Source organism: Prosopis cineraria, unplaced genomic scaffold (assembly GCF_029017545.1).
Source record: "Prosopis cineraria cultivar Desert tree isolate PC_DT_omini unplaced genomic scaffold, ASM2901754v1 PC2, whole genome shotgun sequence".
Taxonomy (NCBI): domain Eukaryota; kingdom Viridiplantae; phylum Streptophyta; class Magnoliopsida; order Fabales; family Fabaceae; genus Prosopis; species Prosopis cineraria.
In genome coordinates, this window is record NW_026555333.1 from 44,395,694 (window position 1) to 44,423,343 (window position 27,650).

Consider the following 27,650-nt stretch of genomic DNA (forward strand, 5'->3'; position numbering starts at 1 on the left):
ACCTTCATTTTCTCTTTCTCCATCTCTCTTTCTCTTTCTCTTCCCCACACGAGTGAGACAGATTCAAAAACTCTGACCAGTGAACAGAAACACCTCCTCTCCACCTCCATCTGGAATTCCTCAAGAATTCGATTTTGACTTTTTGAAGTTGCAGGCTAGCTAGCTCCTCTTAACCCTTTCATCATCACACTGCAATATTAAAGCATAAACAAGTCACCAACCAGGAAAGTTCGGTACAGTTTTTTTCTAGCCGACCAAGCAGCAAGCTCCGGAAATTCCCCTCTGAGAAGCAGACCAGGTATGAACATATATATCTATCTTGCATTAATGTCACTGGGAACAAAGGTATTTATTTTCTGTCCTGAAACTTTTGTTTTATAACTGATAATAATATTGACGACTCAATAGAAATACTTGTGCTTCTGAAAACGCGCTTTCCTCCCTACTTCCTTTGGACAATTGGCTTTCAAGTCGTCGTTCTCACACAAATTTCACGGCTCTGCCTTAGAATTTTCCTACCCTCCGAACACACATTTTGGCCTTCGGAGTTCACATTATGGTTAATTTATATCTCTATCTTCATTCATCTTCAGTCAACTTTAACTTTTGGTTTTGGATATAGAGTTTTTGCCTTCTGAGCTTCGAGACAATTCCTGATTGATTTTATTTACTCCCCATTTTTTTCGTCTGCCTGTTTATTTCTGGGAAATTTCTGTACATAAGGAATTGAGAGTTTGAGACCCCCCTTGCTCTTTCCCCAGTTTAGAATTTTCCGAAGTTTTCTTCTTCTTCATCGAGATTTCTACTGAAGTTTGCAAGGTGTTTGATGTTAGGATTTTCTCTGGGTCCAAGAGAAGATACCATCACGATGGCTTTGAAGGTTTCTCTTGTTCTGGTTCTAATTGTAATGTGTTCCTGCGCTGTGGATGCGATTTCTGGGAATAACAACCAGAACTGTCTCAACAAAAATGGCTCTTCTCTCGCTGCCATCAAAATGCCTGATCATCCAAACATCAATACTGTGTCTTCTTCTGCAGATAGTGACTGTAGCTTCTCAAACTCCGAGAAATTTGAGCATTCAGGAGTAACCACATCAGATGAAGATGCTGATGACAGTTATGTAGCAAAACGACTCAAGCAATTGCTAAAGCTCAATCTGAAACGCCGACCGGTGATGGTGAATGAAGATGCTGAACCAAGAAAATCTATGATTGATTTCACAGTTCGGGATTTAACCAGAATCCAGACCCTTCATAGAAGGGTCATAGAGAAGAAGAATCAAAACACTGTTTCAAGGCTGCAGAAAATACAGCCCAAATCAAAGCACCAACTGTATGAGCAGGTTGTTACTCCGGCACCGGCACCGGCACCGGCACCGGCATATTTTGCAAATGAGCATCCAGGCCGGCTTGTGGCAACATTGGAATCAGGGGCCAGTTTTGGGTCTGGAGAGTACTTCATGGATGTGTTTGTGGGCACACCTCCTAAGCATTTCTCTTTGATACTTGATACGGGTAGCGATCTTAATTGGATTCAATGCGTTCCTTGTTATGTTTGTTTTGAGCAAAGTGGACCTCACTATGATCCTAAAGATTCCAGTTCCTTCAAGAACATAAGCTGCCATGATCAACGGTGCCAATTAGTGTCATCCCCAGATCCACCTCAGGCTTGCAAGGCTGAGAACCAGACCTGCCCTTACTTCTACTGGTATGGAGATAGCTCCAATACAACTGGGGATTTTGCACTTGAGACTTTTACAGTTAATCTCACAGCATCTTCAGGGAAGTCTGAGTTCAGGCGTGTGGAGGATGTAATGTTTGGCTGTGGACATTGGAATAGAGGTCTCTTCCATGGAGCTGCGGGTTTGCTAGGATTAGGAAGAGGGCCATTGTCATTTGCTTCTCAGCTTCAATCTCTTTATGGCCACTCCTTTTCCTATTGTCTTGTGGATAGAAACAGTAACATTAGCAGCAAACTGATATTTGGAGAAGACAAGAAACTTCTCAGAAACCCAAACTTGAATTTCACTTCATTTGTGGGTGGGAAAGAAAACCCAGTTGATACATTTTACTATGTGCAGATCAAATCTGTCATTGTCGGTGGTGAAGTACTGAATATACCAAAGGAAACTTGGCTTGCATCTGCAGGTGGTGGTGGAGGAACCATCATTGATTCTGGCACTACTCTGACTTATTTTGCAGAGCCTGCTTATGAGATCATCAAAGAGGCTTTCATGAAGAAGATCAAGGGCTACCTTATGATTGAAGATGGCCATCTTCCATTAAAGCCATGTTATAATGTTTCTGGGTTTGAAGCTATTGAGCTACCTAATTTTGGGATCATGTTTGCAGACGGAGCTGTTTGGGATTTCCCAGCGGAAAATTACTTCATTGAGATTGAACCAGGTAGTGTTGTTTGTTTGGCAATTCTGGGCACTCCTCATTCAGCTCTCTCCATAATTGGAAACTATCAGCAGCAGAACTTTCACATCCTCTACGATCTCAAGAATTCCAGACTCGGATATGCACCAGTCAATTGCGCTGATTCTTAGTAAACATTGAAGATTTAAGTGAACGTGATTGGTTGGTATCACTTGAGGTGAAAACAAGAGAGAGAAAGAGATCTAGATGTGGGACCTACCTAATGAGATAGAGGTGGGTTCCACTTCTACCTTTCTCTCATTTTATTTTACTGGAGTCCAGAAGTGGCAACTTTTGCTAGTGATCTGAACTCAAAATTTAAGAGGCGTGAATTTTTAGATTTTTTTTTTTCCTGATAGAAAGTGATATATATATATATATATATATATGTGCAATGAAAGAACAGGCAATGTATTGTTTTTTCCCCAGGTGATTGTAGAAGTAAGCTTCAGGTGATTGCAGAAAAAAGGTCATGAACTACTTACTAGTGATTTCATTGTCATGCAGAAGAAAAGCATTTTGCTATACTTTGAAGTGTATATTCTGTCAAAAAAGAAGTATGTGTCGTGATTAGGTTGGCATGGGAGTGTTAAAAGAGTGCGACAAGCAGGGGGGAAAAACAAAGAAAGAAAGATGAAAGCCAGATGTCGCTCTGACTTGTGAATAGTAGTTGAGGGGAAAAATCTTGTGAAGGTTATGTATAATATATGTAGTTTTGTTATTAATTTTTATTTAAAGAAATAATACAGATTATGACAATAAAAAAATGGCTTGTGTGTAATAGAGAGTTATTTATTATTCAAAATAAAAAAATAAAACCGAAGTATAAAAAATATTTTTCAGATTGAGCAGCAGATCCAAATTCCTTTGACAATTTAATGAAACTTCATAAATCATAAATCATAAATCATAATATTAAAGATTGTTTTTTAATGATCATAATCAATTAATTAATTAGCCATAATTTATTAATTTCTATTTTTAACAAATATATTAGTATTTGTCTATTCAATTAATTCAAATGATCCAAACTTTTTTTCCCGATATTTTTTAACCCAATACCCAACCAACAATATTTCAATCACGCCTTTGCTTGAGCCACAAGTTTGCGTTGCCAAGTTTGCAATGATCTAATCTTTGTAAATCTACTTTATTATAGAATTTGATCATCGGCTTCATCGCGTTTGTTTATATTATATTTATGTAACACTTGCAAAATATTTTTATGCCGTGGAAAAATGTATCAGTTGTAATATTACTGTTAAAAATTAATTTTTTTAATTATTTTGATTCAAAAAAGTCGAAACAACTTTCTTATCTAGAAAAAGGATTTAAAAAAGAATTGAAAGAATGATAGTTAGATCTCAAATGAATGAATTAAAGATAGTTAGATTTTTAATAAAATTTTTTACAAATAAACTATACATATCAATTTAAATAATTGCAAACAGAAATTTTTATTATAATCTAAAAATTATATTTAATATTTAAATATTTATTTATAATTGAAACTCTAAGATTTACAATAATTTAAATTAATATTTTTAATTTATTTTTTTAAAACAAGTCATCAAGAATTTAACAGATATTAATTTACTATTTTCGAATCTAACCATTATTTATTCTCTCAAAAGAATGTGGGTGTGTGGATTGATATATATGCGCATTGCATGCCGTGTGCAGGAGTGTGTCAGTGTGAGAATTCAGCATTGCATGTATGTTTGATAGAAAAAAGGAAGAGAAAATCTGTTTTTTTTTTTTAAATTAGGCCACTAACAAACTATGTATGAAAATCACGTCATATCTAAAATCATAATGTTTTTGCATTCTAATAGAAGATCATTGTATATCACACTATGAAAGTTGTCACTATAGACTTGATGAGAAAGAGGATTTGCACATTTATTTACTTATTTAATAATATGATTAAAAGTGATTTTAAAAAAATATTGACTTGTAGTAAAATAAGTCAAATTACAATGTTAACTTATACTCCATCCAATCTTTGTTATAAAGCATATCAAATTATCTCATTGAAATTAATAAGCGTTGTTAAATTATTAACTAATATAAAAATAGAATAAACTTCTAGTTTTATTATTATTTAAATAAAAATTTTTAAATTTACATTACATTCTCTCTTATAATTAATGAGTTAAATATAAGTAATATTAAAAAAACATAATCAATATCCTATCAAGTGAATTATATTAAAAGTCAGAGAATTTTTTTAAAAGATACTATATAATAGGAATAGGAGGGAGTGTTATTGATGTTAGTGCATTCATAACAATTATTAAATTTAAAATTTTATCATGTAAGCGATTTCATGAAAATCATATTCAAACATGAGATTTGTTTGTATGAAATGAACCATATTTAATAATAACTAAACCTAGGTTGATTAGGTCTGATGGGATGATGGATCTAGGTTTGCCCTCTAATTTAAATAATGAAATAAAAATATCACAAAAGTTCGTGGATGGGGAAATAGAACCAAACATCATCTGGCAAAAAGTCAAAAAGTAATATATGACCAATATAAAATTAATTTAACCATTAAAGTTAAAATTTTATTAGATATCAGTATCACAATTTTTTGTATTTCATTTTATATTTTCATATGTTATTCCTATGGAATAATTTTTTTATTGTTTTATCTATTTTTTGGTACATTTTTTAATAAAAATACAATTATCAATTTATAAATATTCAAGAATTGTAATTGTTTTTTTACCAACATAAAGAATACACTATTTTTGCGGGCCATTGTAGTGGGCTGTGGTTTTAAATGCTTCGACCAAACAACTCACTACACTTATTACCAAAAAAAAAAAAAAACTCACTACACTATGCTAAGATTGAACTATTAATATAACTAAAATCAAATTGTCCATACAAATAAAAAGAGCTGTGCTCTCTGTCTTCATGTATAAAAAATTTCTTTTTATTTCTAAACATAAAGAATTATTTATATTTTTTTAAATGAGTGGATTATTATATTCTTATTAAATTTAAAAAAAATAAGTATTCTCATTAATTTATTTTAAAAAAGATATTTATTTTTTATTTATAATAATTAAATATAAAATTAAAATTTTATTATGTTTTTAATTAAATAATTAATTTTTATTAATTTAAATAATTTAATTAAAAATATTTTATGTATAAAAATAAATAAAATATTTTAATAAAAATAAAGTGGAGGCAATGGTGGCAGCCTGGCATGGGTACAGGCCCGAAGAGGCTTTTTCAGACACAGATGCCGTGGTCATGGCTGACAATTGTTAGTGGCTCTAATATCAATGCTAAGCCATGGAGAAAAAACATATCTGAAATATCAATTCATTTCTTGCTCATGATTATTTTACAATGAGAGAAGCACAGTGATGATGACAAGTGTAAATCATACAAAAAAAAAAAAATTCTAGGACAAACTTTTTTCATTGATAAAACTATCAGTATCTGGCTAATTCAGGACTTGGGCTTAGCTACCACTTTTGGGCTTCATGGTGATAGATCCTTCAACACTATGCTGGGGTTTTATTCTGGGCTTTGCCCTACTTGTCAGCAAAAACGCGCTAAGCTAGGGTTTTATTCTCTCTCAGTGCACTGTTCTTTTGCTTCTTCCCCTTTCGTCCATCGTCTCAAATGGTTTCTTTCAGGGTAATGCACTGCTGGTTCTATGTCATTTTATGCTATGGGTTTCAGATTTTCTTTTTGATTGTTTCCTTCCGAGGAACGAGTTGGTCATTTTCAATTCCTATTTTGTATTGTATTTGGTGAAAGTTTTTGAATTGCTTACAAAGAATGTTTGATTGTGCGGAAACAGTTTCACCAGTACCAGGTGGTGGGAAGGGCCCTTCCCACTGAGACAGATGAGCACCCCAAGATCTACCGTATGAAGCTTTGGGCCACCAATGAGGTCCGTGCGAAGTCCAAGTTCTGGTACGTTATAATCTTCTCATTGTACTGCCATCTGTTTGGATAAGGAGAAAATGCAGGAATGAAAAGGCAATTCCCATATTAAAACTTCGATAAATTCACGTGTTGGTTTCTGAAAGATGTTAAATGATTTTTGTTTTATCCTGAATCAAACATACTCTATAGCTTAGCCGTCAATTTCTCTAATTTTTGTTCAATTTTGTCCTTTTGTTGGCTTGGAAAAGGAATAAGTTGACCCCGGATCAAGAAAAATCGAGGATTTGATAATACATTATGTTGTTTCAGGGACAAAGCTCAGATCATTCATAATTTTCAGGACCGAAGTTTAAATTTAGTAAATTTTCTTGTGGTATATATGTGAATAATTTAGAAAATGGTAAATTCTGCATCCTGTGCTGAAAAAAGATGCCTGGAATCAAAATTTTACGGCCCCAGAAATTTGTATGTTAAACTATAAATTCAACTGTCTAGAATAATATTTTGACTTTTATTGGATTTGTTGATGCTAAATCGATTAGGTATCATCATTTCAAATTAATGACGTAAATAGTGTCTGATTTCCCTCCCCTACAATTCTCTGGTGACTGCATTATCCCGTCCATCCCTTTGGATATGAAATAACAAAGTTCCTTGTTTAAATTCATTATATTAAATAATTGCATGTTTTTAATGTCTATAAAAATAACATCAGGTGTTTTTCTTTTGTTTTTAATTATGTAGGTATTTCTTGAGAAAGCTGAAGAAGGTTAAGAAAAGCAATGGGCAAGTGCTAGCCATTAACGAGGTATGAAATGTCCTTCTCGGCTCTTACAATCCCTTGACATTACTAGACTCATTCTGGTATTCTACAAGTAAAATGAGTTTCATTGAGCATTGGTTTTGAATTGGAAAGATGCTTAGGACAGTGGAATATCCATTTGGGAGAAAATCATGGGGGGAGATATAAAATTATAAGAGTTGTGAAGAGAGGGGTTTCAAGCATGGATCCGGTTTAAATATTGGTAGTTCACTTCAACGTATAAGCCAATAATTTTCACGTTTTCTTGTGGTGAGAAATTGTATGATCTATACAGCTATAGGAAAATTTGGGCTGTGGACATTGGAGGTGGAAGAATTTGAAGCCAGGATTCAGGACAGTGGCTGAACGGCTGCACTTTTTTTTTTTCGGTCACCTAATAGTCTCATGTGCTAATCTCTTGAAACTCATGCATTCTGTAGATACATATTGGAAATAATACATTTTGGAGATTCTTGAGTTGACTTGCAAAAATTATGTGCGTCAAACCAATCATAAAGAAATGCATAGGTGTGTCAGGCACTTTTTTGAGAAGGACCTGCCCTTGACATGCCTGTATGTCTCTTCATGATTGGTTTAGCCTACCTATTCGTTTATAGACTTGGTCAACCTTAGAATCTTTATACTTTTTTTGTTTTGGGATGGGGTGGGATTGTTTCCAAATTTGTGGCTTCAGTTGTATTTCAGCTTCATCTGTCATCTTCTCAGATTAGGTAACTTGCTTTTAATATTTGATGACTGACAGATTTTTGAGAAGAACCCTACCAAGATTAAGAACTACGGTATTTGGCTGCGTTATCAAAGTCGAACTGGTTATCATAACATGTACAAGGAATACCGAGATACCACTCTTAATGGTGCCGTTGAACAGATGTACAATGAAATGGCATCACGTCACCGGGTGAGGTTTCCATGCATCCAGATCATCAAGACAGCCACCATCCCTGCAAAGCTGTGCAAAAGAGAGAGCACCAAGCAGTTCCACAATTCTAAAATTAAGTTCCCATTGGTGTTCAGGAAGGTCAGGCCACCAAGTAGGAAGCTGAAGACAACTTACAAGGCATCAAGGCCCAACTTGTTTATGTGATTCTGATAATCACACTCCTTGCTTATCATTTCGAATCTGTTTGATTTATTAAGAGACTTTGGAAGAGCTAGAGAAGCTAATCGTGCTTAAACTGCATAGTTTCTGGTTGAGTATTTTAGTTTTGGAGAGTTGATTTCACATGTGGCTGGTTCGCTTCAATTTGTTCTTGGCCGGTTTTGAATTTGGTGACAAATTTTGGCTTGCTTTGAGTTTTATTGCGGATTATCACTACTACCATGATGTTTTCCTTCTGGTCAAAAAATTGAATTTCCTTGGAAGTTCACGCTTAATAAGTGGATTTCCTTAGTTTCAAGCAATTCAGGACGCGTTATACTGGCAACAGCTGCTTCGTTTGTGCTTGGATTAGAGTTTGAAAAATTCAAGTTTTCACAGATTACAATTTGCAAATTGAAATTGGGGAAAGTTAATCACTGTAATTTATGTGTAGATACTTTATTTAAAAAATCACGTTTGCAAGAAACCAATGAAGAAGATCATGGTTTGGGATTAAAAGCAAGAAAAACTTAATCATTTTGGGACTAAAAGACATTTGGGCCTTCCGTTTGCAAGAAAAACTAAGAACATTTGATTAATTTTGCGGCAGTTAACTAATCCATCATGTTTCTTATTTAAGGTATTTTAGATTTTTTTTAGGTAGATTAAGAAAAAGTATTAGATTGCTTTATTTATATAAAAACACCTCAACATTCGAAAATATTTATTAATTAAAAAATCTCATCATGTCTCATTTAAGTTACAATAAAACTATTAAAATTGTACGAGTAAAAATGGAACATTTGATATTTTGATTATACATTTTATAATTTAGATTAGATTAGCTGTTATTTTTGAGAGTCCTGCCAATGCTAAGCCAAACAAGCCCAGTATCTAATGATCTTTCACCCCCATATTTGGGAGGATAAAATGAAGAAGGTACATAGAATACATATTTTTCTCAATTTTCCCTCAATTTTGGAGAGAATGGATCTCATAACTTCTGTCTTGTCTTCTCTTGATTTTTCTCTTCTTACTGGGGACACTTTCATACTCTGAAATTACTATTATTAGGATTGACAAGGTAACATACTTGATGAATGAAATGAAATAAAATATAGACAGTCTAAATTCAACTTAGATAGTCCTTGATGATTATCCGAAGGTTTTACACTTCCCTGTTGAATCAAAATATTTTAAATAAACTCATGATCAGTGAAGGACTGCTATAAGTATAAAACACACAATAAAAATCTAGAGAGAAGGGCAATAAAGTCTCAACCAAATTAATGATAATTAAGTTCTAAAGATAAATTATAAATATTAATTTAAAGTACAAACAATTATAAATATAAATTTAAATTACAAATTAATTGATATATTTATAATTTATATATTGTATTTATAATTGAAACTTTTAAAATTTATAACTCTTTTAAATCAATTCTTGCAACCAATTTTTTTAAAAAATTTATTGAGATTAATTGTTATTAATTTTTATTTGAATTTAACTGTCATCCTCCCACCTACTTACATGATGTGATCCGTATTAGATTTGAAAATATCGTGGAGCTCGAGATGATTTTCGAAAACGGGGCATTAAGAAAGAAAAAAAAAACAAAAAACAAAGGAACGAGTCAAACTTCGTCATGGGTTATGCATCGAAATGCAAAACCGAATTCACAGGTGGGGGTGGTTGGTGCTGGTGTTCTTCAGGCGTTTGAACTTGGCGGTAGGTGAACCTACTGAGATATGATTCCCTCTTTACAGTTCGTTGTACACGTATTTAGCTTCCTTACTTCCTTTTTGACATGCGCTATCAGCTATACATCGTAACCTCACCTACCTTCAACTTCTCTTCATCCTCCTCCGGTTTGGTAAGTTGGTTGTCATTTGTCAAGTCGCTCGTTCAATTTTATAATCTCATATTTACTTCATTGTTATCAATTCGATTCCGGTAATTGCTTAACTGTGCAGAGTAACATTTGATTTGAAATGGCGGTTAATGCTGCAAATCCGGATGAACAGGCAAGTGTTTATTGATTTCTCTTATTACTAATTTTCCTTGCGTGTTACCGATGTTATACTCTTTGGGGATAAATTAGTAACGGGGTTTTGTGATTATTTGAGTAATGGGTGACTGATTGAAGATTCCTGCTTTTGATATTGAAGGTTGTTCTTGGAGAAGAGGTTGATCATGTGAGATTGATCACTTTGAACCGACCTCGCCAATTAAATGCCATCTCACCTGAACTGGTAAGTCAAGAGGACTAAATTCCCTTCCTGGCTTTTGTCTGAAACGATATTCTTCTATCGAGCTTTCCACTTTCAGGTGGCATACTAATTTTTATTGCTAAAGTTGTCATGTCTTTTTTCCTTTCAAATGCTATCAGGTTTCGCTGGTAGCAACATATCTAGAAAAGTGGGAGAAAGATGATAAAGCAGAGCTTGTTATCATTAAGGTATTTTTCCCCCCAAATTCACGTGGGTTCTGAAAATTTTGTGTAATGCTACTCTTGCTCTTGGTTGTGTTGCTTTACTTATTTGCAATCACTAAATTGATCCGTAAAACTCGTTCAGGGAGCTGGTCGGGCTTTTTCTGCTGGTGGGGATTTGAAAGTGTTTTATGATGGCAGGAAGTCAAGTAAGTGCTTTGTTATCTGCTAGGATTTTGATGTTTCAGTATGGGGCACTAGTTACTTACTAGTACACAGACTTTCCCTCTTTCTTTTTAATGTGAAGAGTTAATTTGAGAGAAGCCAGTTAGAGTGCATATTTTCATTACCTAACCTCCATCGTAGCTGCTGCTGCTAATACTAATGAGTTTCTTCTGAACAGAGGATTCCTGCCTTGAGGTGGTCTACAGAATGTACTGGCTCTGCTATCACATTCATACCTATAAGAAAACCCAGGTTCCTTTCAGAATCTTCATCCCACTCTGTCCTTAAACGTTAACAAAAATTTGTGCTCGCAAAGTCTTATGTCTCGTAGAATGGTGCTGTTATGTTATAACAGGTTGCTCTTGTTCATGGAATTTCAATGGGTGGAGGCGCATCATTCATGGTGCCAATGAAATTTTCAGTTGTTACAGAAAAAACTGTGGGTGCTTAATCCTCGTTATATATTATTTCATATCCATTGCTAGGCTAGTTTTATGATTTAATTGTCAAATGGCATAGTGTCATGTTAAGTTTTTGTGATATCTTAAAACTGGTGATTTTATATAGGTGTTTGCGACTCCAGAGGCAAGTTTTGGGTTTCATACTGATTGTAGCTTCTCTTACATACATTCTCATCTACCTGGGCGATTGGGTAATCTCTAAAAATCTAATAAGTCCTTTACCTTGTTCTTCCCTTTCGCTATTTTAAATGACTTTTCTTATACTTCCATCTCACATACTGTATAATCTTCATGACAACAAAATTGTCTAGCTTTTCTTGAATTAGTATAAATTATTTGTAAAGGATGGAAATGAACTTGTACATGTAAATATGCAGGGGAATTCTTGGCACTGACTGGAGGACGGTTGAATGGGAAGGAATTAGTCACAGCTGGACTGGCAACCCATTTTGTCCCTTCTGAGGTCAGTTTATCTTCAATTATCTCTTTCATGTAATTACGTTAGTTGATGTACAACATTCATATGGGATATCTCTCAAATCCTGTTTCACGTTAGTTTAAGATCTAAGGATAAATACACACATGGGTTTCACTGTTCAACAGTTCAACCAATTCAGGAAGCATAATTTCTTTCTTTTTTCTTGATGGATGGAGAAGTTCTTGACTGATGCTTGTACTTGTGTCTCTATAGCAAGAATGATGAGAATGTATTAGTCCAAGTCCATAAATAAAGAATCATATTAAAGTTAATGGTTTATCATGGAATTGGTTTAACTATAATATGTTGATGACGGCAATATTCTCTTTGTATCAGAAACTTGCTGAGTTAGAGAAGCGCCTGATTAGCTTTAATTCTGGTGATGAGAATGCTGTGAGATCAGTAATTGAAGAATTTTCTTCAGAAGTTGAGCTTGATGAAGACAGCATCTTAAACAAGTAAAAAATTTTGATTGATAATGTGTGCGCGTGTGTATTTTCCTTTTTAATATTATCTTATTTCATTGTTAGTACCAGCACTGTACTCATGCTAGCAACATTTTGGGATTCTCAGGCAGTCGATAATAGATGAGTGCTTCTCAAAGGATACTGTTGAAGAAATTATTAAATCATTAGTAAGTTTCTTCCCCACTTATATCCTTTTTTCTTTGATTATGTAGGAGCGTTTTCTTTGATTACACAGAGCATTATGATATTTTTGCTTACCCATGCTCATTATATGGATGACTTGTGCTTTCTGAAGGAAGCTGAAGCAAGCAAAGAAGGAAATGGATGGATTGGTGCAATCCTCAAAGGAATGAAAAGGACATCACCTACTGCATTGAAGATAACCTTAAAATCGGTAAGGATGTTGGGATTTAAAATAATAAGATCATAGACTTGTGTTCTCGGACTTTTTGAGTTTTCTAAATTATGATCAATGGGGAGCTTCAAATTGTGAATTAGATATTTTTACTTCAAAAGAAAAAAAAAAATTGTCATGTGCGGCTTTTCCTTCCTAAACTTTTTTTATGATAATCCTCTTCTGACTGATAACATGCATAATTTGAAAACATAATCTTCCCTATATTTCTTTGGTTTTATTTATAAATTACTACAAACATGTTTTGAAAAATCTTAAAATTCATTAACTCTGTATGAAAATTTAACAAATTTTAACTTTCTCTATTAAATATATATACTTTAATAACATTTTTCTTACCAATATTTAATGGAGGTAAAATAGGAAATGTGTGATAAAAAATTTAGTGCATGACTTATAAATAAAACCAAAAAAAAAAAATATTTTTTCTCTACCTTGTAAACATGACTGGAGGGAGTACATGTTTCTTCAACTCATGCTGCTATTGCCCAACTTCCATGAATGCAGATTCGTGAAGGAAGGAATCAGAAGCTATCTGAATGTCTAAAGAAGGAATTTAGATTGACGATGAATATACTACGAACCACAATATCTGAGGATATGTATGAGGTAAATCTTGTTCTCATTGCTCACTAGAATCGGCAAAAGGAAACTTTGCTCAATTTATTTTGAAGGGGGAACAAAATTGCCAAATGGATTTCCTACTAAACGCGATGCAAACTTCTCTTGTCTCTTGATGAACAGGGCATTAGAGCTCTCACCATTGACAAGGATAATGCCCCAAAGGTATTCTTTCGCTCTCCCAGTCTGTGTGTGCATCCTTCCCCTTCTAGAACTACTTGCAAGGTTCTTCGAATCTTATTGGTTTCAGCTTAATTGAGATATTTATTGCATAAACTGGGTGAGAACCGGCATTTCGTTAGTCCTACATGATGTTACTTGCTTTTTACATGAATTTTTTTACCCCGAAGTTGCTTATATTCAAAGATGAGAAGATGCAGAGTAAAATAAGCACATCTGGGGTTTCCTTTATCACAATTTATATTTTAATACCAATAATCTCATAAAGACAAACTTATTACTAATATCAAACTTATCATTTGATACATCGAAGTCGAAATAGTAAAGCCGTTATATCCTATCCTTACAGATATGAGCCTAAGTCAAATCCGAAGACCTTTTTGTACTATTGTGCATAGTTAATTTGAGAAAAGATACACACGCACGCACATTATTTTTGTGTGTTCACTCTTTGATTATAAACTATCAACTTGTTTCAGTGGCAACCTCCAGCACTTGAAGAAGTAGATGATGGGAAGGTGGACTTGGTCTTTAAGCCTTTTGAAAAGGATTTTGAGCTGCAGATCCCAGAAAAAGAGGAATGCAGGTTGGGTATATTTTGAGCGACGACGATTTGTTTCTGTGGCTTTATTATTCAGAAACATAATCAAATGAGTTTCTCTGATTGAATACAGATGGGAAGGTAAATATGAGAATTCAGCTTATGCAGCCTAAGACAACAGGAGCAGAACATGAAGAATCTCTGGTTAGATGCCGTTTCTGAAGGCCTTTGAAAATTTGGCTCGGATTCTTATGAGCACAGTGGTGTATATTTATCCTAGCCAATCCACTCACTTATGGTTGATGCTTTTATGTAATTTAGAATTAGAATAAAATGAATGCGTGAGTTCATGAGTTATGAAGAACTGCCCACTTTGAAGTTCTTAATCCTTTTAATCTCAATGACAAGCAAATAGGTAAATCCCACTATAGAGTGTAGAAATCCTGATATGCACTTGTGTGCGTGTGCCATAGAGAATATAAATATACAACAAATAAGGATTTTGAGTCTATAATTTGTTTTGGTTTTAAGAAAAAGTCCATAATTTGAATTCAAATGGACATGAGTTGGTTTCGTTTCTTTAATTTCCAGAAATTGCATGGTGAAAATGGATGTTATGCTCATTTTAGGGTGTTTTTATTTGATATTTTATTTTATTTTAATAGAAACAAATCACAGCATAAATAATTGTTGACATAGAAATTGATAATCTAAATTAAGACCTTAAAAAAAATTTAAAATTTAAAAACCAACTATATATAGATAGAACGCATTTGTCTCTAAAACAAGGAAAGGATAGGATTCAACATAAAAGATAAAACATACGATAAGATCTCCAATTCTGTCCTTATTTGAGTTTTCACAACTACGAAATTGCAAATTTATGCAAATTAATTTAATTTACCTTTGAATTAATTGGCACCTGTTTGGCTAAGCAAAATAATAATCCAAACACCCCCTCTTTTCCACAACCACATTTGCGTTTCTCTAGCCGTCGGAGCATTAATTGCAAGTCAGAAAATGACAATTAAGTCGGTGATAAGGAAGTTAATACTATTTAAGTTCCAAATTTGTCCCTCCTTTTTTATGAACTAGTGATTTTTGTTTAATACAGTGAAATTATAAAACATTTGAGGTGCCATTTTTGACACTGGTAAAATATCCAAAATGCCGTTTGACCACTAGTGTCAGTTATAGAATAAGTTGTCTTTGCTTTTATCAACTCTAACGGTTTTGAAACTAAAATTTTTATTGATAGACAAATTTTTGCATCATGCTATCAATAGCCATATATCCTTGAAATTAACGAAGAGTTCTCGAGTTAGAATTCACCCTTCCCCATTCTTGTCAACCATGCTAATTAGTATTAGCTTCTTTATATAGGGACTTAGTTGTCATTTTTCCGGCATATTTTGAATAAACATAAAGAGTAGGCTTCTCTGATAACATAAATTATCTTTCCTGAAATATAGAGTAAAACTATTTCATTTTCAAATATAGAGAAACCATCATATATCTATTTTTATTTTAACAAAACCATAAATTTCAAAAAAAAAAACTCACATCTTTCCCAATTGTCCTGTTAAAGTCATATTTATTTTCACTAGATAAATTTGTTTTAACAAATTCCAGAGATAACTAAGTCCAATTTTTTTTAATTTCAAACATAACTATTATACTCAATTACTTTCCCTAAACTTTATGAATTAATTATTTTATTCTATATTTGAAAATGGAAGGAGTAAACCTCTTCCAAGTTCCAACCAAGTTGTAACACATAAAAGTTGAAATTCGGAAACCCCAGCTCATGAAAATAAAAGAATTCTCCAAGAACTTATCACTGATCAATTTACAATAACCAAACCCAACTGTTAACACTTCTCATTCACAACTGTATTGGTCGCTAGTTGCCCCTAAAAAAAAAATTACAGAATAGACTCTTGGAACTTCTCGAGGATGATGAGAAAACAATATAGAGCATTTCGACTCATTTGCCACTCACTACTGTCAGATAATTTCATTTTCGAAGGGAATATACATAGAATCAAAACCAAATAGTAGATATAAGTAGGGAACTGGTAGACAGACAGAAAAACATAAAAACCTGAGAAAAGAAAATCATGAGACACCCTGGAAAGACAGCCGATCTCGGAGAGTATCAAATATTGATGACGCTGCTGCATTTTGTGAAAAAGTCAATTTCAAACGACCGAGTAATTCACCATCTTTAGCCTGAGAAGCAGCATCCGCAGCTTCCTTCGCCATGCCGATTCGCGCATATGACTGTCCAAGATTACAGAAAGGATTAAGCAAAACTGCTGCGCGTACATAACTTGCCTATGGACAAAATCATAACAAAACTCTATATCATTGCAAGCAAAAGCTCTAATATTTGTGCCAAAATCTCTTCTTCCATGATGTTCATGAACTAGAGTCGGGAACACAACAATGCACAGTAGCAGGAACTAGTTTTCTATTATCCGGGGCAATTTGCAGTCACTTTTTAAGGCTAGTAATGTCATATGATAGTGAATGTTAGGTGATGACAGAACAACAAGAGCATAAGTTTCGCTCATATTTTATGTCTATGACGCCCAGGTGACTTTTATTTGTGGTACTGGTATAAGTTTTGCTTTTCCCTCTTTCACAAATCTGGTAATAATATTAATTGAGCTCAAGTTTCATTAAAATTTTATATTACCATCTGTGCACAGTGCACGTGTAGTGGATTTGACAACTAAGACACATGATTATTGAAAGCAGGCGCAAATGCAAAATATGAAACCCAATATTCTGCCTCTAGTTTGCACAACAGTCAAACCATGGTATGAAAATTATGAGTGGCACCTCATATTCAATGAATCTATAAAATAACCCGCTCTTTCTCAAGGGTAATTGTACGTAATAATAATATAGTTGCATCCCATATTCAATGCATCTATAAAATACCTCAGCCCTTTCTCGAGGATCTGCAAGTTTTGGGATATATTTCAAAGCTTCCGCCTTTTCTTCTGCTTCAATGCATGCCTCCACAAACGGCCTGTAACCTACAGATCCCAATATGTGAACTTCAGAGCAGCAATCATGCATTATCCAGTAGCGAAAATCTATGCAATGATTATTTTGTAATGATTGTGAAGAAAAGAGGTTGCAAACAAGAGACCTTTAAAAACTAAAATAATATAAATATAATAATATATTAAAAATTAGAAAATCTATCAACAACCTCTTTTAGTTCACTTGTCACATTCTACCAAATTACTGATAAGAACTAGGAACAAGAGAGAAACATGGCAAAAGCTGTAGATTATTACATGATAGAGAACAATTTTGGCCAGCCCACTTAAGCATTTCAGTACATTAACAAATTCACAATTGGAAACAGAGGATGGAGAACAGAAATGGGTGTCGGAACAATGAGTTGCAACACTGGATAAGATATCCTCCAAGAGGTAACGGTCAATACCAATCTGTAATCAGTAAAAGATCCTCACCATCTATCCCATTCAAATTAAGAAAATCTCACAAAGGTGATAAGAATCTAGAGTTGATGCTCACAAAATAAGTTCATTTAATTCCCTCAAAATTAACTAGGAGTACAAAAGCTTACCAATCGGAGGTTTCTTCTCCTTCGAAAACTTTTCCAGTGCAGCCCAATCTTTGATGGTAGCTAAAGCAAAAACTTTCAGCCAATACCATCTCTTCTCAGACACCTGAGGTAATATAACAACAGAAATTTTATGAGTGCCTTAGAAACCAAAAGTTTAGTCCCGCACGGTATGAGAAAACAATAATTGCTCACATTTCATTTACATTATTCAATTAGTAGGCCATTAAAATATAGTTAGAAAGAACCACCTTAAGGCTAGCTCAAGTGATAAGGGTGGAATGGGGTATACATAATGTTAATAATTCTGATCCTCTTGATGTAACAAGAAAAACATAGATTGAAAGAGGCACAAAAGAAACCTCTCTTTCCATTCAAGAGATACGATGAAGGAGCAAGTTAATAACTAACCTTAAATTCTGTTTTTACTTTCATTGCAGCTCGATGATTTCCCAATACAATACATGTACGGATTGTATCACTTATACTTGAATCTACAAATATGGCTTGCTTTGTGGTCACTTCTAATTCATGTTGTATTCTGCAGTGCGGTAACAGCATCAGAATTTCCATTTTAATCTTATTAAATGATATTTATAGCCATGTAACAAGGACACATCCTCCTAAAATCGGAATCACTGTCTGAAAATAAAATATGAATTATCACATAAACACACCAGAATATGCAGTATATTGCAGCCTACTACAAATGCAGATATTGAGAAGATTTATATAACCTAAATATAAGTAATAATCACACCTTAACAGTTTGCATGCTCTTCAGCTGCCTTCGATTCAAAAACATGTTCCTTTGTTTCTGCAAAGAGATTTTGTGCCTTCTCAATCAGTTTTATACGAGGACCATGAAGGGGAGACCCTTTGCTTGCCATGGGGTTTTTGTCTAGTTCCCATGATTCTTTCCACAGCAGAAAAGCCACATCCTACAAGGACTTATTTCTACATGAATTTCTAGTATCTAAATGGAAATCTTGCAGTCAGCTAGATATTGTGATAGAAGGATTTACTTCACTAGCATTGCATGCATTTAACAAGACAAGCAACAATGATTATAAAACTTCAGATACAGTAATAAATCAATAATGAGAACATTAGGCAGAGTCATGTAGACCAGAGCCTTATTGAGTCTCAAAGTAAAAGGCATATATAATAAAGGAAAAAAAGGAACAAAGAAGAGCTTAAAACTCAGATGGACAGAAAATGTTCGCATACAGATTATCAACTCCATATATATAAGGTTTGCAATATTGCATGAATAGAAGACAAGGTAAAATTTCATGGTTCAAAAAATACCGTCCAAGCAACACAACCTATGACAAATACATCATGTTCCATTTTATCTAATTTGAAATTATTCATATAATTTCCCGAGATAATAACTTACTTGAAGTTGTCCTGTTGATAGGTAGAAGTCCTTCAGAAATTCGTGTTTATAGTACCTGGAATAAAAATATAATTAGCATTGCTACAATGATACACATTTAGAAGAAAATTCATTATTTTAAAGCACGTATTTTTAATTTGGTTATTGAAACCAGAAAAAAAAAAATGAATCTATAGAGTTAAGTATGTGCTGTGCATCAATATTCTCTTCATTACATGCACGAAGGTTCATCTTTTAGTTAATTTGGCCTTGCATCTGTCATTTGTCCTCATGTAGATTAATCTTCAGGGATATCCTTGGATGGAATTCTGTGAGAAAAACAATGCCTTCCATGCTTGTGGTTCATTGATGCCAGCATGCATTGAGTTCTCATTTTTTTATCAAAATTTTTTTCATATCAGCTCATAAGCACAATCCCTCCTAGTCTAAAATACTGAAAATTGCATGCAGAGCAGAACTTACAATACAAACAAACCACCTAGACACTTTCTTCAACCTATATTAAATATACTATTGAAGTTCAACCCTAGTCCTTTCACTTCCAACTTCCGAGTGATTATTTGTTCAAAACTTCATTATCATAAGCAAATTCATTTCCTCATTTGGCTAGAGTTATCATTCAACCACATGGGCTTGCCTTGTGTAGTTGAGCTGCATTTTGCACAACGGTTCTAGGCAACTTACCGTGCATAAGTTATAAATAAGTCACGTGCTAGTGGTCTGGCTTGTATTGTTCCAAAGAATTCCAAAGGTTGCCTCTGCATCGATAGAAGAATTCATGCATGAGATATTTACTTGCCTTTCTCCAAACATAACTATTTAATTATACCTAGAACTTTCTGGAGTAAAAACCTTTTGCCATATATGAAAGAGGACAAGATAAACAAGGTCTGTGTCACCACTTTCAGTTGCCTTCATCAAGGCTATATCTTCTTCTCCTATGCTTAACAACAGAGGAACCTAAACAAAAGAGTTAATGAATATGATGATAAAATCAACAATAGAACAAGCAATATGTTTCGAAACATAATAAACAGTAGACCCTAACCAACAAATGGGAGGTTATAAAAGCAAGATAGAAATTCTGCCCCACAAACAGTTTAATAACCTCACCATACCACTAGAGAAAACAGGGAAACAGAATACCTGTTTAGAAGAGCGTGGTTCATGTTCAACAAGCATGGCTGCTAACTTTCGGCGGCCATTCTTGTCCGCATGGGCAGCTACTGCTGCATAGGATATGCCTTTGCACATTTTTAACTAGGAATCAAAAGAAGCATAATTTAATGATTTTTTTTTTGTCATAAATAAACACTATACAGGACACCAATTGTAAAAAAACCTTATCAAGCAGAATTTCAAGAAGTGCGGCATCAGGAATAGTCAATGATGAAGTTATCTTTGAACATGCCCAGTGCATTATCACCACCTCCTACGCAAAAGCAGTCAGAGGAAAACAAATTCATACAGAGAGTAGGAGATTGCTGTGTGTTAATGATTTCAAGAACGAAGAAATAATGAGAAACCAGGAAAGGAAGTGCCCAGTGTCTAAACCCCCCCCCCTGGGGTTTCAGTTTTTTTTCTTTTAAAACCATCACAGAGAAAATAAAGGAACAAATAAAGAAAAATTCATAATAATTTTTCTTTCTTTTTTTTATCCAACATCTTTTCCCTTCTCCAATATAAGAAATGATGCCAAGTGCCAGCACAAGGTCAGGGATCACCACAACATCATCAGATGACTATTCTCAAATTCTTGTATTTTCCTGCATTAACACTGCCATCTTGCTTCCTCTAAACCCAGATTCCAAGTTAAATTATTGCAAGCATTTGAAACTTTTCTTATACTTAAGGCGAGAATATTTAAATAACTGTTGCTGACCTTCAAATGGCTTCACATCATAATTCTCCATTACAATCGACTAGTCTAGATCCCTTCAAATCTCAAAAGCACAAGCACAATACCAATCCAACTTAGCAACATCGATAATTCATGTTTCCATCTAATCATTTTGGTTTACAGCGCTTGAATACAAAGAACCAAAGTTTAAGAATTTATAGTGATCCAAGTACATTTAGGGTCAAATAACTTGCTCAATAGTCAATAACTTACAAGACAAACATCTACACACATGAACCTTAACAGCAAAGCAACAAGCAACCAAGCCCAGGGGCATGGAACCCAAAAGATGTGACCTAGCCCAGGGGCATGGAACCCAAAAAAAAAAAAAAATCGACTTACATTGAGGGAATACTTTCAAATTTAGTCTTGGACAAAAAGGGTGGACATAAACAAAATTCAAATCTGGATATTACCAAACTCACTCTATATACTTACTTGATTCATTCCAAGATACTCTGATATCCGCAGTGCAAGCAGATGTTGATAAGCATTTATCAAGCGCCCAATCAGAACAGATGGTGTGAGCAACTGAGGGTAAGAAATAATTCAGTACAAGATCAACTTAATTATATGACATTTTTTTGGTGGGGAGGGGGGCAGGCCAAGACAAATAAGCTTTAATGACCTTATACTGCTGAATACTAAGAGGAATGCCAATCTCTGGGCTGCGAACTGCATTCAAAACCCGTAGAATTTTACACATCTCTGGAATACGATCACGTTGAAAATTGCTGTCAAAGTCAACTGGATATCATTACCGAGAGCAAAAATCAGAAAAATATGCTAGTCCTTTTTGAGTCCTTGACTATTGGGAACAACAAGCTTAAAACATGATCCAAAGATATTGTGACATTCTTCCCAGTGATTGCTACAGTAAGTCCAAATCAAACTCACCTGCAGAAAGCTTGGCCATAACTAGCTGCTCTTAAGAGAGTTCGTTGCCGCAAGACATCAAACTCATGTCCAGCAGCATCAACACATGCTTCAACAGCCTCAGGAAGGGACGATCTTATCAATCTCAAGTTTTCATCTGCCTGGTGAATGGTAAGAATATAAGAAACTCATAAAAAACTATGCCGTAAAATTGAGTTGAAAATGAAAGACCAGCTACATCTTCCATAATTCACAGAAACGGCTTAGCTTGATTTATTGTTTTTTCCCTTCTGTATAACTTAATTACACAAGTATCGTCAACCCAGATTCAACCAGTCCAATGGACTTGCCATATTGTCCCATTGCTGAGAATGACAGCTTGGTTTTTTTTTTTTTTCCAACTTCCAAAACAGAAATTATATACAGGGCATACCATTATACTATTACATCAATACATAGCCATGCTGAACATATGCAACATTGACGTCTTAGGCCTCGTTTGGTATGATGGAAGAGTTTTTAATGGAATCGGAATCGGAATTGGAATTGGAATCGGAATCAGAATCGGAATAGAATTGAGTTTTAAAAGTGTGTTTGGTATGAAGATGTAATTCTAATATAATATTAATTTGTATATGTACTTAAAATAAGAAAAGACCAAATTGTCCTTTTTTCTCAAAATTTAAAAGACCTACCTTGTTATAAATGGACAAAAAAGATGAGGATAGTGGGTCCACAAATTGAATTCAAAGGAATTGAAGCAATTCCATGGTCAATATGATAGAATTGGATTCTAGCATTTTTGGTGGAATTAGGATTCTTAGGAATTGCAACTCTTACATACCAATCATGCTTAAATTAAGATTCCATCTCTAATTCCATTTCCACCTTGCCAATTCAATGCTACCAAACATGGCAATGCTTCATACGTAATTTTATGACTATAATTGCAAGACATCTATATACATATAATCGATTTTCTTACTAGAAAAAAAGGGGAAAAAAAGAAAAAAATTCAATTGCTGGGTTGAAATTAGTATTTGATCAGAAATGCTTCTTACTTAAAAGAACATTAACATTATGAAGAGAGGCAAAAATGAAAAGTTGTACCCCATTAGGCTCTGCAGAAAAAAAAAGGACTTGAATATTGCGATATTTTCTTGGTAACTTTTATTTTTCAAACGTTCTCTTATCCATAGCCTAAACTTGTTTAGTACCAGACAAAATTAGAAAAGATTAATAATGGGCAGTTTGCAGAGATAATCAGATAAGCAGTTAACCACATAGGAATCTCAATTCAATATTCATATATTAGTTAAGAGAGACACATCTAAAGCATGGAAATTGATTTTATATTAGTCAAATCAATAAAAGCACACTGTCAAGACACTAAACTCAACCATTTAACAGTAAAATAGCTGAAGGAATACAATCCCATACCTTAGCACTTCGCCTATCAAAATGATCCAGGGCATCATATAGTAAAGCTGCAGGTGATGTACTTCCAATTGTAAATATCGAAACAGTGGAATCAGGGACCCGCTGAAGAAACTCCATACTAGTGTTGGACAATATCCTCACTCCATCACTCTCAGGTATGAGAATTATAGGTTCATCATAGAAGTAGCGAACTGGATCTCCGTCAGGACCCATCATTAAAAGCATGTCATCCCAGTAAAGTAGCACAGCGTCCATTCCGCACCAAGCAAGCTGCTCTGGAGGAAGTCCTGACTGCATGCATGAAAATAGCCATTAAGCTATAGGCATCCGACAAGCAGCTCCAATCCTAAAGAATGATATAAATGATAAACAAGGTAGAAAAACTATCAAATAGAGCAAATATGATAGCCATCGTTAATTCCTTATCAAGATTAACGAGGTCCTGCATGCCACGTATAACTGCTATCAGTAGCAATTAACAAGTAACATCTCGATTGCAACACAGTTCAGAAGATAATTATTAACCAATAAATCAAAAATTCTGCTACTAGCAAGCAAACACCGACTCTCTATGAGCGCCTCAGTCAGCTTTCATGAATTTCTTGTGATTGGCGAATTCTACAGCACCCTATAGTTTCTTTACTGGAATAGATTGTCTGCAAATACTATCAAGTGTCGGCCTTAGTAACCCCCTCCCCCTTTTTCTTCCGTAGCAACTAAATTAAGTCGCAAGAGAGAACCGAAAACCAACCTCACACTCCCTCTCGATGATAACGCCAGTCAAGTCAGAAGTGGTGACCAAAAGGCGACCATCGTGTGTAAACGAGGCCAGCCACTTCCCATCACGCGACACTACCATTTTCTGCAATGGCCCCCGCAACATCTCAACCCCCAATTGCTGCACCGCATCTTCCTCCACAGATAAAACAACAGCATCATCCACTCCAAGTAGCACCTCCACGTTTCCGGACATTGTGTACTGAGGCTCGATCACTGCCATACAATGCGGCAACTCCGGAATTGCGGGGTCTGCAAGCTTAGTGGGTTTCGGGTTTTTGAAGTCTGCAATGCAGAACAATTGATTCGCCTCAGTAATGCACACCATCCCGTTGCCCCAAAACACACAATCCACCACGTTCTGCTCGAAACACTCTTTGCCCATCGAAATGTTCGGTTCCAAAAGCTCAGCATGAATATTATACCGATAAATTGTGCCATCCTGCACGATGCAGACAAGGATTTGATCGTCAGTCCAAGCCATGCCAATAAGCCGGCCACGGGATGCTTCCACACGGTTTCCGCTAACTGAACGCCAGCGGAATTGAAAATTCGAAGCTTGCGAAGAGCGGACTCGGCATAGAGCTGGACGATCTTGGAGTCATCACGGATCACGGCGACAGGACCACCGAAAGGGGCACAAGCAACTTTGTTGCGACCAAGGTCGATGTGCTTCCACCTCATAGGGTAGATTTCAGGCTTCCGGTAGTAACGATTGTACAGGAGCTGCCACTCCGCGGCGACCGAGACGTTCGCCATCGGAGAAAAACTGTAGTTTTCGGGAAGGATTAGATTGAGCCCTTCTTATAGAAATTGAGATATGAAAAAGCAGAAAGATCGAAGCCAAAAGGATTACGATTTATTGCATAACAAAATGAAGAATTGGATTATAGATACTGAACCTATAAGAAATCGGAAAACCTAGCTAAAGGAAAAGGCAGAAGAGCAGAAGAAATGCATTGTCGCTAAGCTCCTCTAGAGTCTGTCCTCTAGAGACTGAATCAATAACCAATTATAGTTGTTTTTTTGTCTACAAATTGAACCAGACTGAACTGTACGTATGTGGTGTTCTCTGATAGGAGGGGAAAGAATAGAATCGATTGAAAAATTGGTTGATGTATATTACATTATTGTTATCTTTGTTTTTGGAGAAATAGCATCAAAGACCAATTAAAAATATTTACTGCAAAAAAAAACTAAATGGTTTTAAATTTGCTCTGCACGAATCTAAATGGAATTAAAATTTATTGCAAGAAAAAAAATACAAATTACCTCATATGTTATTATTCTTTAAAAAAAGAAAAATATCACTTGAGGACCTTTAAAAGAATTTAATGTCTATTATAGATCTGGATGGGCTAGAAATTTGTTAAAATAATAAATTCACTTGTTAATTGTTAATATCTATTTGTTATCAGTCCTTTTATAAAATTAAATTATTTTCAAGGTCTTTTATTAGTATTATCCCTTGAAAAGAAAACCTTTATTTATTCTCATTGACCATCAAACTATCGCTAGCAATTGCTAGATGTCACTGAAAGAATTGGTTATCACTTAAATAAGCTACCAATCCTTCTTAATCATATGGTGTATAAATGTATATATATTACTCTCCTATATAAAATATAATCATTTTTTCAATTAATCTCAATTCAAAATATTTTTTTACCTTGTAAAAAAAAAATCTTAGATTCCTTATATCTATCAATCTAGATTCTTGTGTAAGTAAATTTATGATATTTTTTTCATTCATCATAAATTAGAACTAAGGATAAAAAAGAAAAACAATACTTCCTCTAGTCCCTAATATAAGACACATGGAGTCAAAAAAAAGGTGATTAAGTCACTAATTTTGTTTGAGAGTATAATAAACTTTTAATTTTACTGATATTTAAATGAAATATTTTTTAAATTTGCATTGCATTATCTCACATAATTAATGAGTTTAAATAGAGATAATATTAAAAAAGTTTAATTAAAACCTCATAATATGCTTTATATTAAGAATTAAAAAATGCTTTTAGAATGTGTCCCATAATAGGGATCAAAGAAAGTGGATATATATTAGAATAAAGATTTTTTTGGCATGCAAATTATTATAAAAAGCCATTTATATTTTGGAACGAGGAAGTATTAATTTAGTTTTCACTTTTTAAAACATTACTTGTCAAGAGGTTAACTCTAACTTATTATTTAATAAATATTTACTTGTTAAATTATTAAAAAAATTATTTAAAAAAAATTAACTATGCACAAGTTGTTTTTATAAATATTTACTTGTTTAATTTATAAAAAAGTTTACTTGTCAAAAGTATATGTAAACTTGTTATTATAGTAAAATTTGCTTGTCGATTTATTTTGGAAAATTGTTGAAGAAATTTGATATGCACATGTTGTTTTTTTAAGATGAAATATACATGTCAAAAGCTTAACCTAACTTGTGATTTAATTGACGTGAACTTGTTTCTTTACTAATGTTTGTTTTCACATAAAAGAAAGTTAACAAGTTTCCCTTAGATAAATGACAATTTAATTTTACTAAAATATATAACAAAATGGCATAGCATTTTGACAAGTACACTTTAAGTTATAAAAATTACATTTTCATATTCAATCTTATTAACAAGTTCGTCTTAGTAAATTGACAAATAAATATTATAATTATCATTTTAACAAGTCTAATTCAATTTATAAAGACACATATTCTAAATATTGAACTTTATTGAACTTGAAGTATGCATAAAATATGTGTTTGTATTCACCTTCCTTCTTCCATCTTGTTTGTGTCTAAAAAGTATTCTCCATTGAGAAAATGTTAATTAAGGACAACTGAAGGATATTTATATTAATCAAAGATTATTTATATTAATCTTTAATTGATATAAATTTTCTCCAACAATTCTTTATTGCAATTTTTCCTTTCTCTATTTGTTAAGATCAACACAGAGCAAATAAATTTTGCACATTAATGTCCTTTCTTTGTTACAAGGTTAAGGAGGCGTGGACCAAACAACAATGAATCTCATCCTTTCACATAGCCTATGATTCCTTGTCTGAATATGCTTAGGATTCTTGTTGAGATAACATTTCCATGGAAAATGGCATCGCAACGATGCTTCAGATCGATGGAATAGGTCTACTGTTTTTAGTGATGCGTTGTAAATAAAGTAATTAACTCCCCCAGACATCTTAGCTACCTGCAGGCCTATGTTCGTGAAGAATGTCACCAAACTTCTCCTGATCTCATATATTAGTCACGTTCCATAAATAAAATTTAATCTATTTTATAAATCATTAGTTAATGGATTGTTTTGTTTTAAATTAAAATCTTTAAATTATTTTTAAAAAATAAAAAAAAAGATAAAAAAATAATATTATATTATTTATGTTTTACTTTTTACTTAAGAATTATATTTAAAATTTTATTTATTTTTATTTTTTATTTTTTTATTATATTAATATTAATAAAATTAATAAAAATAATTTATAAATAAAATCAAACGGAATATCTTATAAGACCTTCATTATTACCTTCATGAACATATTTCTAGGCACTTGTGCAAGATGAGCATCGTTGACTTCG

General features: G+C 33.8%; 3 protein-coding genes across 4 annotated transcripts; 2 read left to right on the plus strand and 1 right to left on the minus strand.

Annotated features, from left to right (window-relative positions):
- The first annotated feature begins 596 nt into the window (after positions 1 to 596).
- Positions 597 to 8,463, plus strand: LOC129302801 (protein ASPARTIC PROTEASE IN GUARD CELL 1-like). The gene is made up of 5 exons (XM_054941679.1): positions 597 to 2,550; positions 6,029 to 6,086; positions 6,253 to 6,368; positions 7,086 to 7,149; positions 7,907 to 8,463. The coding sequence occupies exons 1-5, from the start codon at positions 827 to 829 to the stop codon at positions 8,246 to 8,248; spliced, it is 2,304 nt and encodes a 767-aa protein (XP_054797654.1). The 5' UTR covers positions 597 to 826; the 3' UTR covers positions 8,249 to 8,463.
- A 1,436-nt stretch (positions 8,464 to 9,899) lies between these two features.
- LOC129303145 (3-hydroxyisobutyryl-CoA hydrolase-like protein 5) lies at positions 9,900 to 14,493 on the plus strand. 2 transcript variants are annotated; one of them, XM_054942246.1, is made up of 17 exons: positions 9,900 to 9,974; positions 10,066 to 10,119; positions 10,220 to 10,270; positions 10,415 to 10,498; positions 10,636 to 10,704; positions 10,823 to 10,886; positions 11,081 to 11,154; positions 11,258 to 11,341; positions 11,470 to 11,554; positions 11,741 to 11,826; positions 12,178 to 12,299; positions 12,415 to 12,475; positions 12,604 to 12,702; positions 13,231 to 13,332; positions 13,468 to 13,509; positions 14,004 to 14,110; positions 14,199 to 14,493. In XM_054942246.1, the coding sequence occupies exons 3-17, from the start codon at positions 10,238 to 10,240 to the stop codon at positions 14,236 to 14,238; spliced, it is 1,152 nt and encodes a 383-aa protein (XP_054798221.1). In that variant the 5' UTR covers positions 9,900 to 9,974; positions 10,066 to 10,119; positions 10,220 to 10,237; the 3' UTR covers positions 14,239 to 14,493. The 2 variants fall into 2 exon arrangements, with proteins under 2 accessions (XP_054798221.1, XP_054798222.1); XM_054942247.1 differs by having other exon boundaries at positions 9,933 to 9,971; positions 10,056 to 10,119.
- Positions 14,494 to 15,849: 1,356 nt separating this feature from the next.
- Positions 15,850 to 25,126, minus strand: LOC129303170 (protein VACUOLELESS1). Its single transcript, XM_054942284.1, is given in 16 exon segments — positions 15,850 to 16,348; positions 17,015 to 17,112; positions 17,676 to 17,778; positions 18,084 to 18,222; positions 18,441 to 18,613; positions 19,075 to 19,129; positions 19,759 to 19,832; positions 19,927 to 20,034; positions 20,221 to 20,334; positions 20,417 to 20,506; positions 21,413 to 21,505; positions 21,603 to 21,708; positions 21,872 to 22,011; positions 23,291 to 23,581; positions 24,042 to 24,568; positions 24,571 to 25,126. Coding segments are annotated over 16 exon segments (2,532 nt in total). The 5' UTR covers positions 24,827 to 25,126; the 3' UTR covers positions 15,850 to 16,183.
- Positions 25,127 to 27,650: the final 2,524 nt, after the last annotated feature.

Bases quoted from the DNA above. Each gene is read 5' to 3' on its own strand.
- LOC129302801 (XM_054941679.1), top strand. From the start codon at position 827: ATGTTAGGATTTTCTCTGGGTCCAAGAGAAGATACCATCACGATGGCT. The intron at 6,087-6,252 runs GTAATGCACTGC...GTGCGGAAACAG, and splicing joins CTCAAATGGTTTCTTTCAGG to TTTCACCAGTACCAGGTGGT. The intron at 7,150-7,906 runs GTATGAAATGTC...GATGACTGACAG, and splicing joins AAGTGCTAGCCATTAACGAG to ATTTTTGAGAAGAACCCTAC.
- LOC129303145 (XM_054942246.1), top strand. From the start codon at position 10,238: ATGGCGGTTAATGCTGCAAATCCGGATGAACAG. The intron at 11,342-11,469 runs GTGGGTGCTTAA...GATTTTATATAG, and splicing joins CAGTTGTTACAGAAAAAACT to GTGTTTGCGACTCCAGAGGC. The intron at 13,510-14,003 runs GTATTCTTTCGC...AACTTGTTTCAG, and splicing joins ACAAGGATAATGCCCCAAAG to TGGCAACCTCCAGCACTTGA.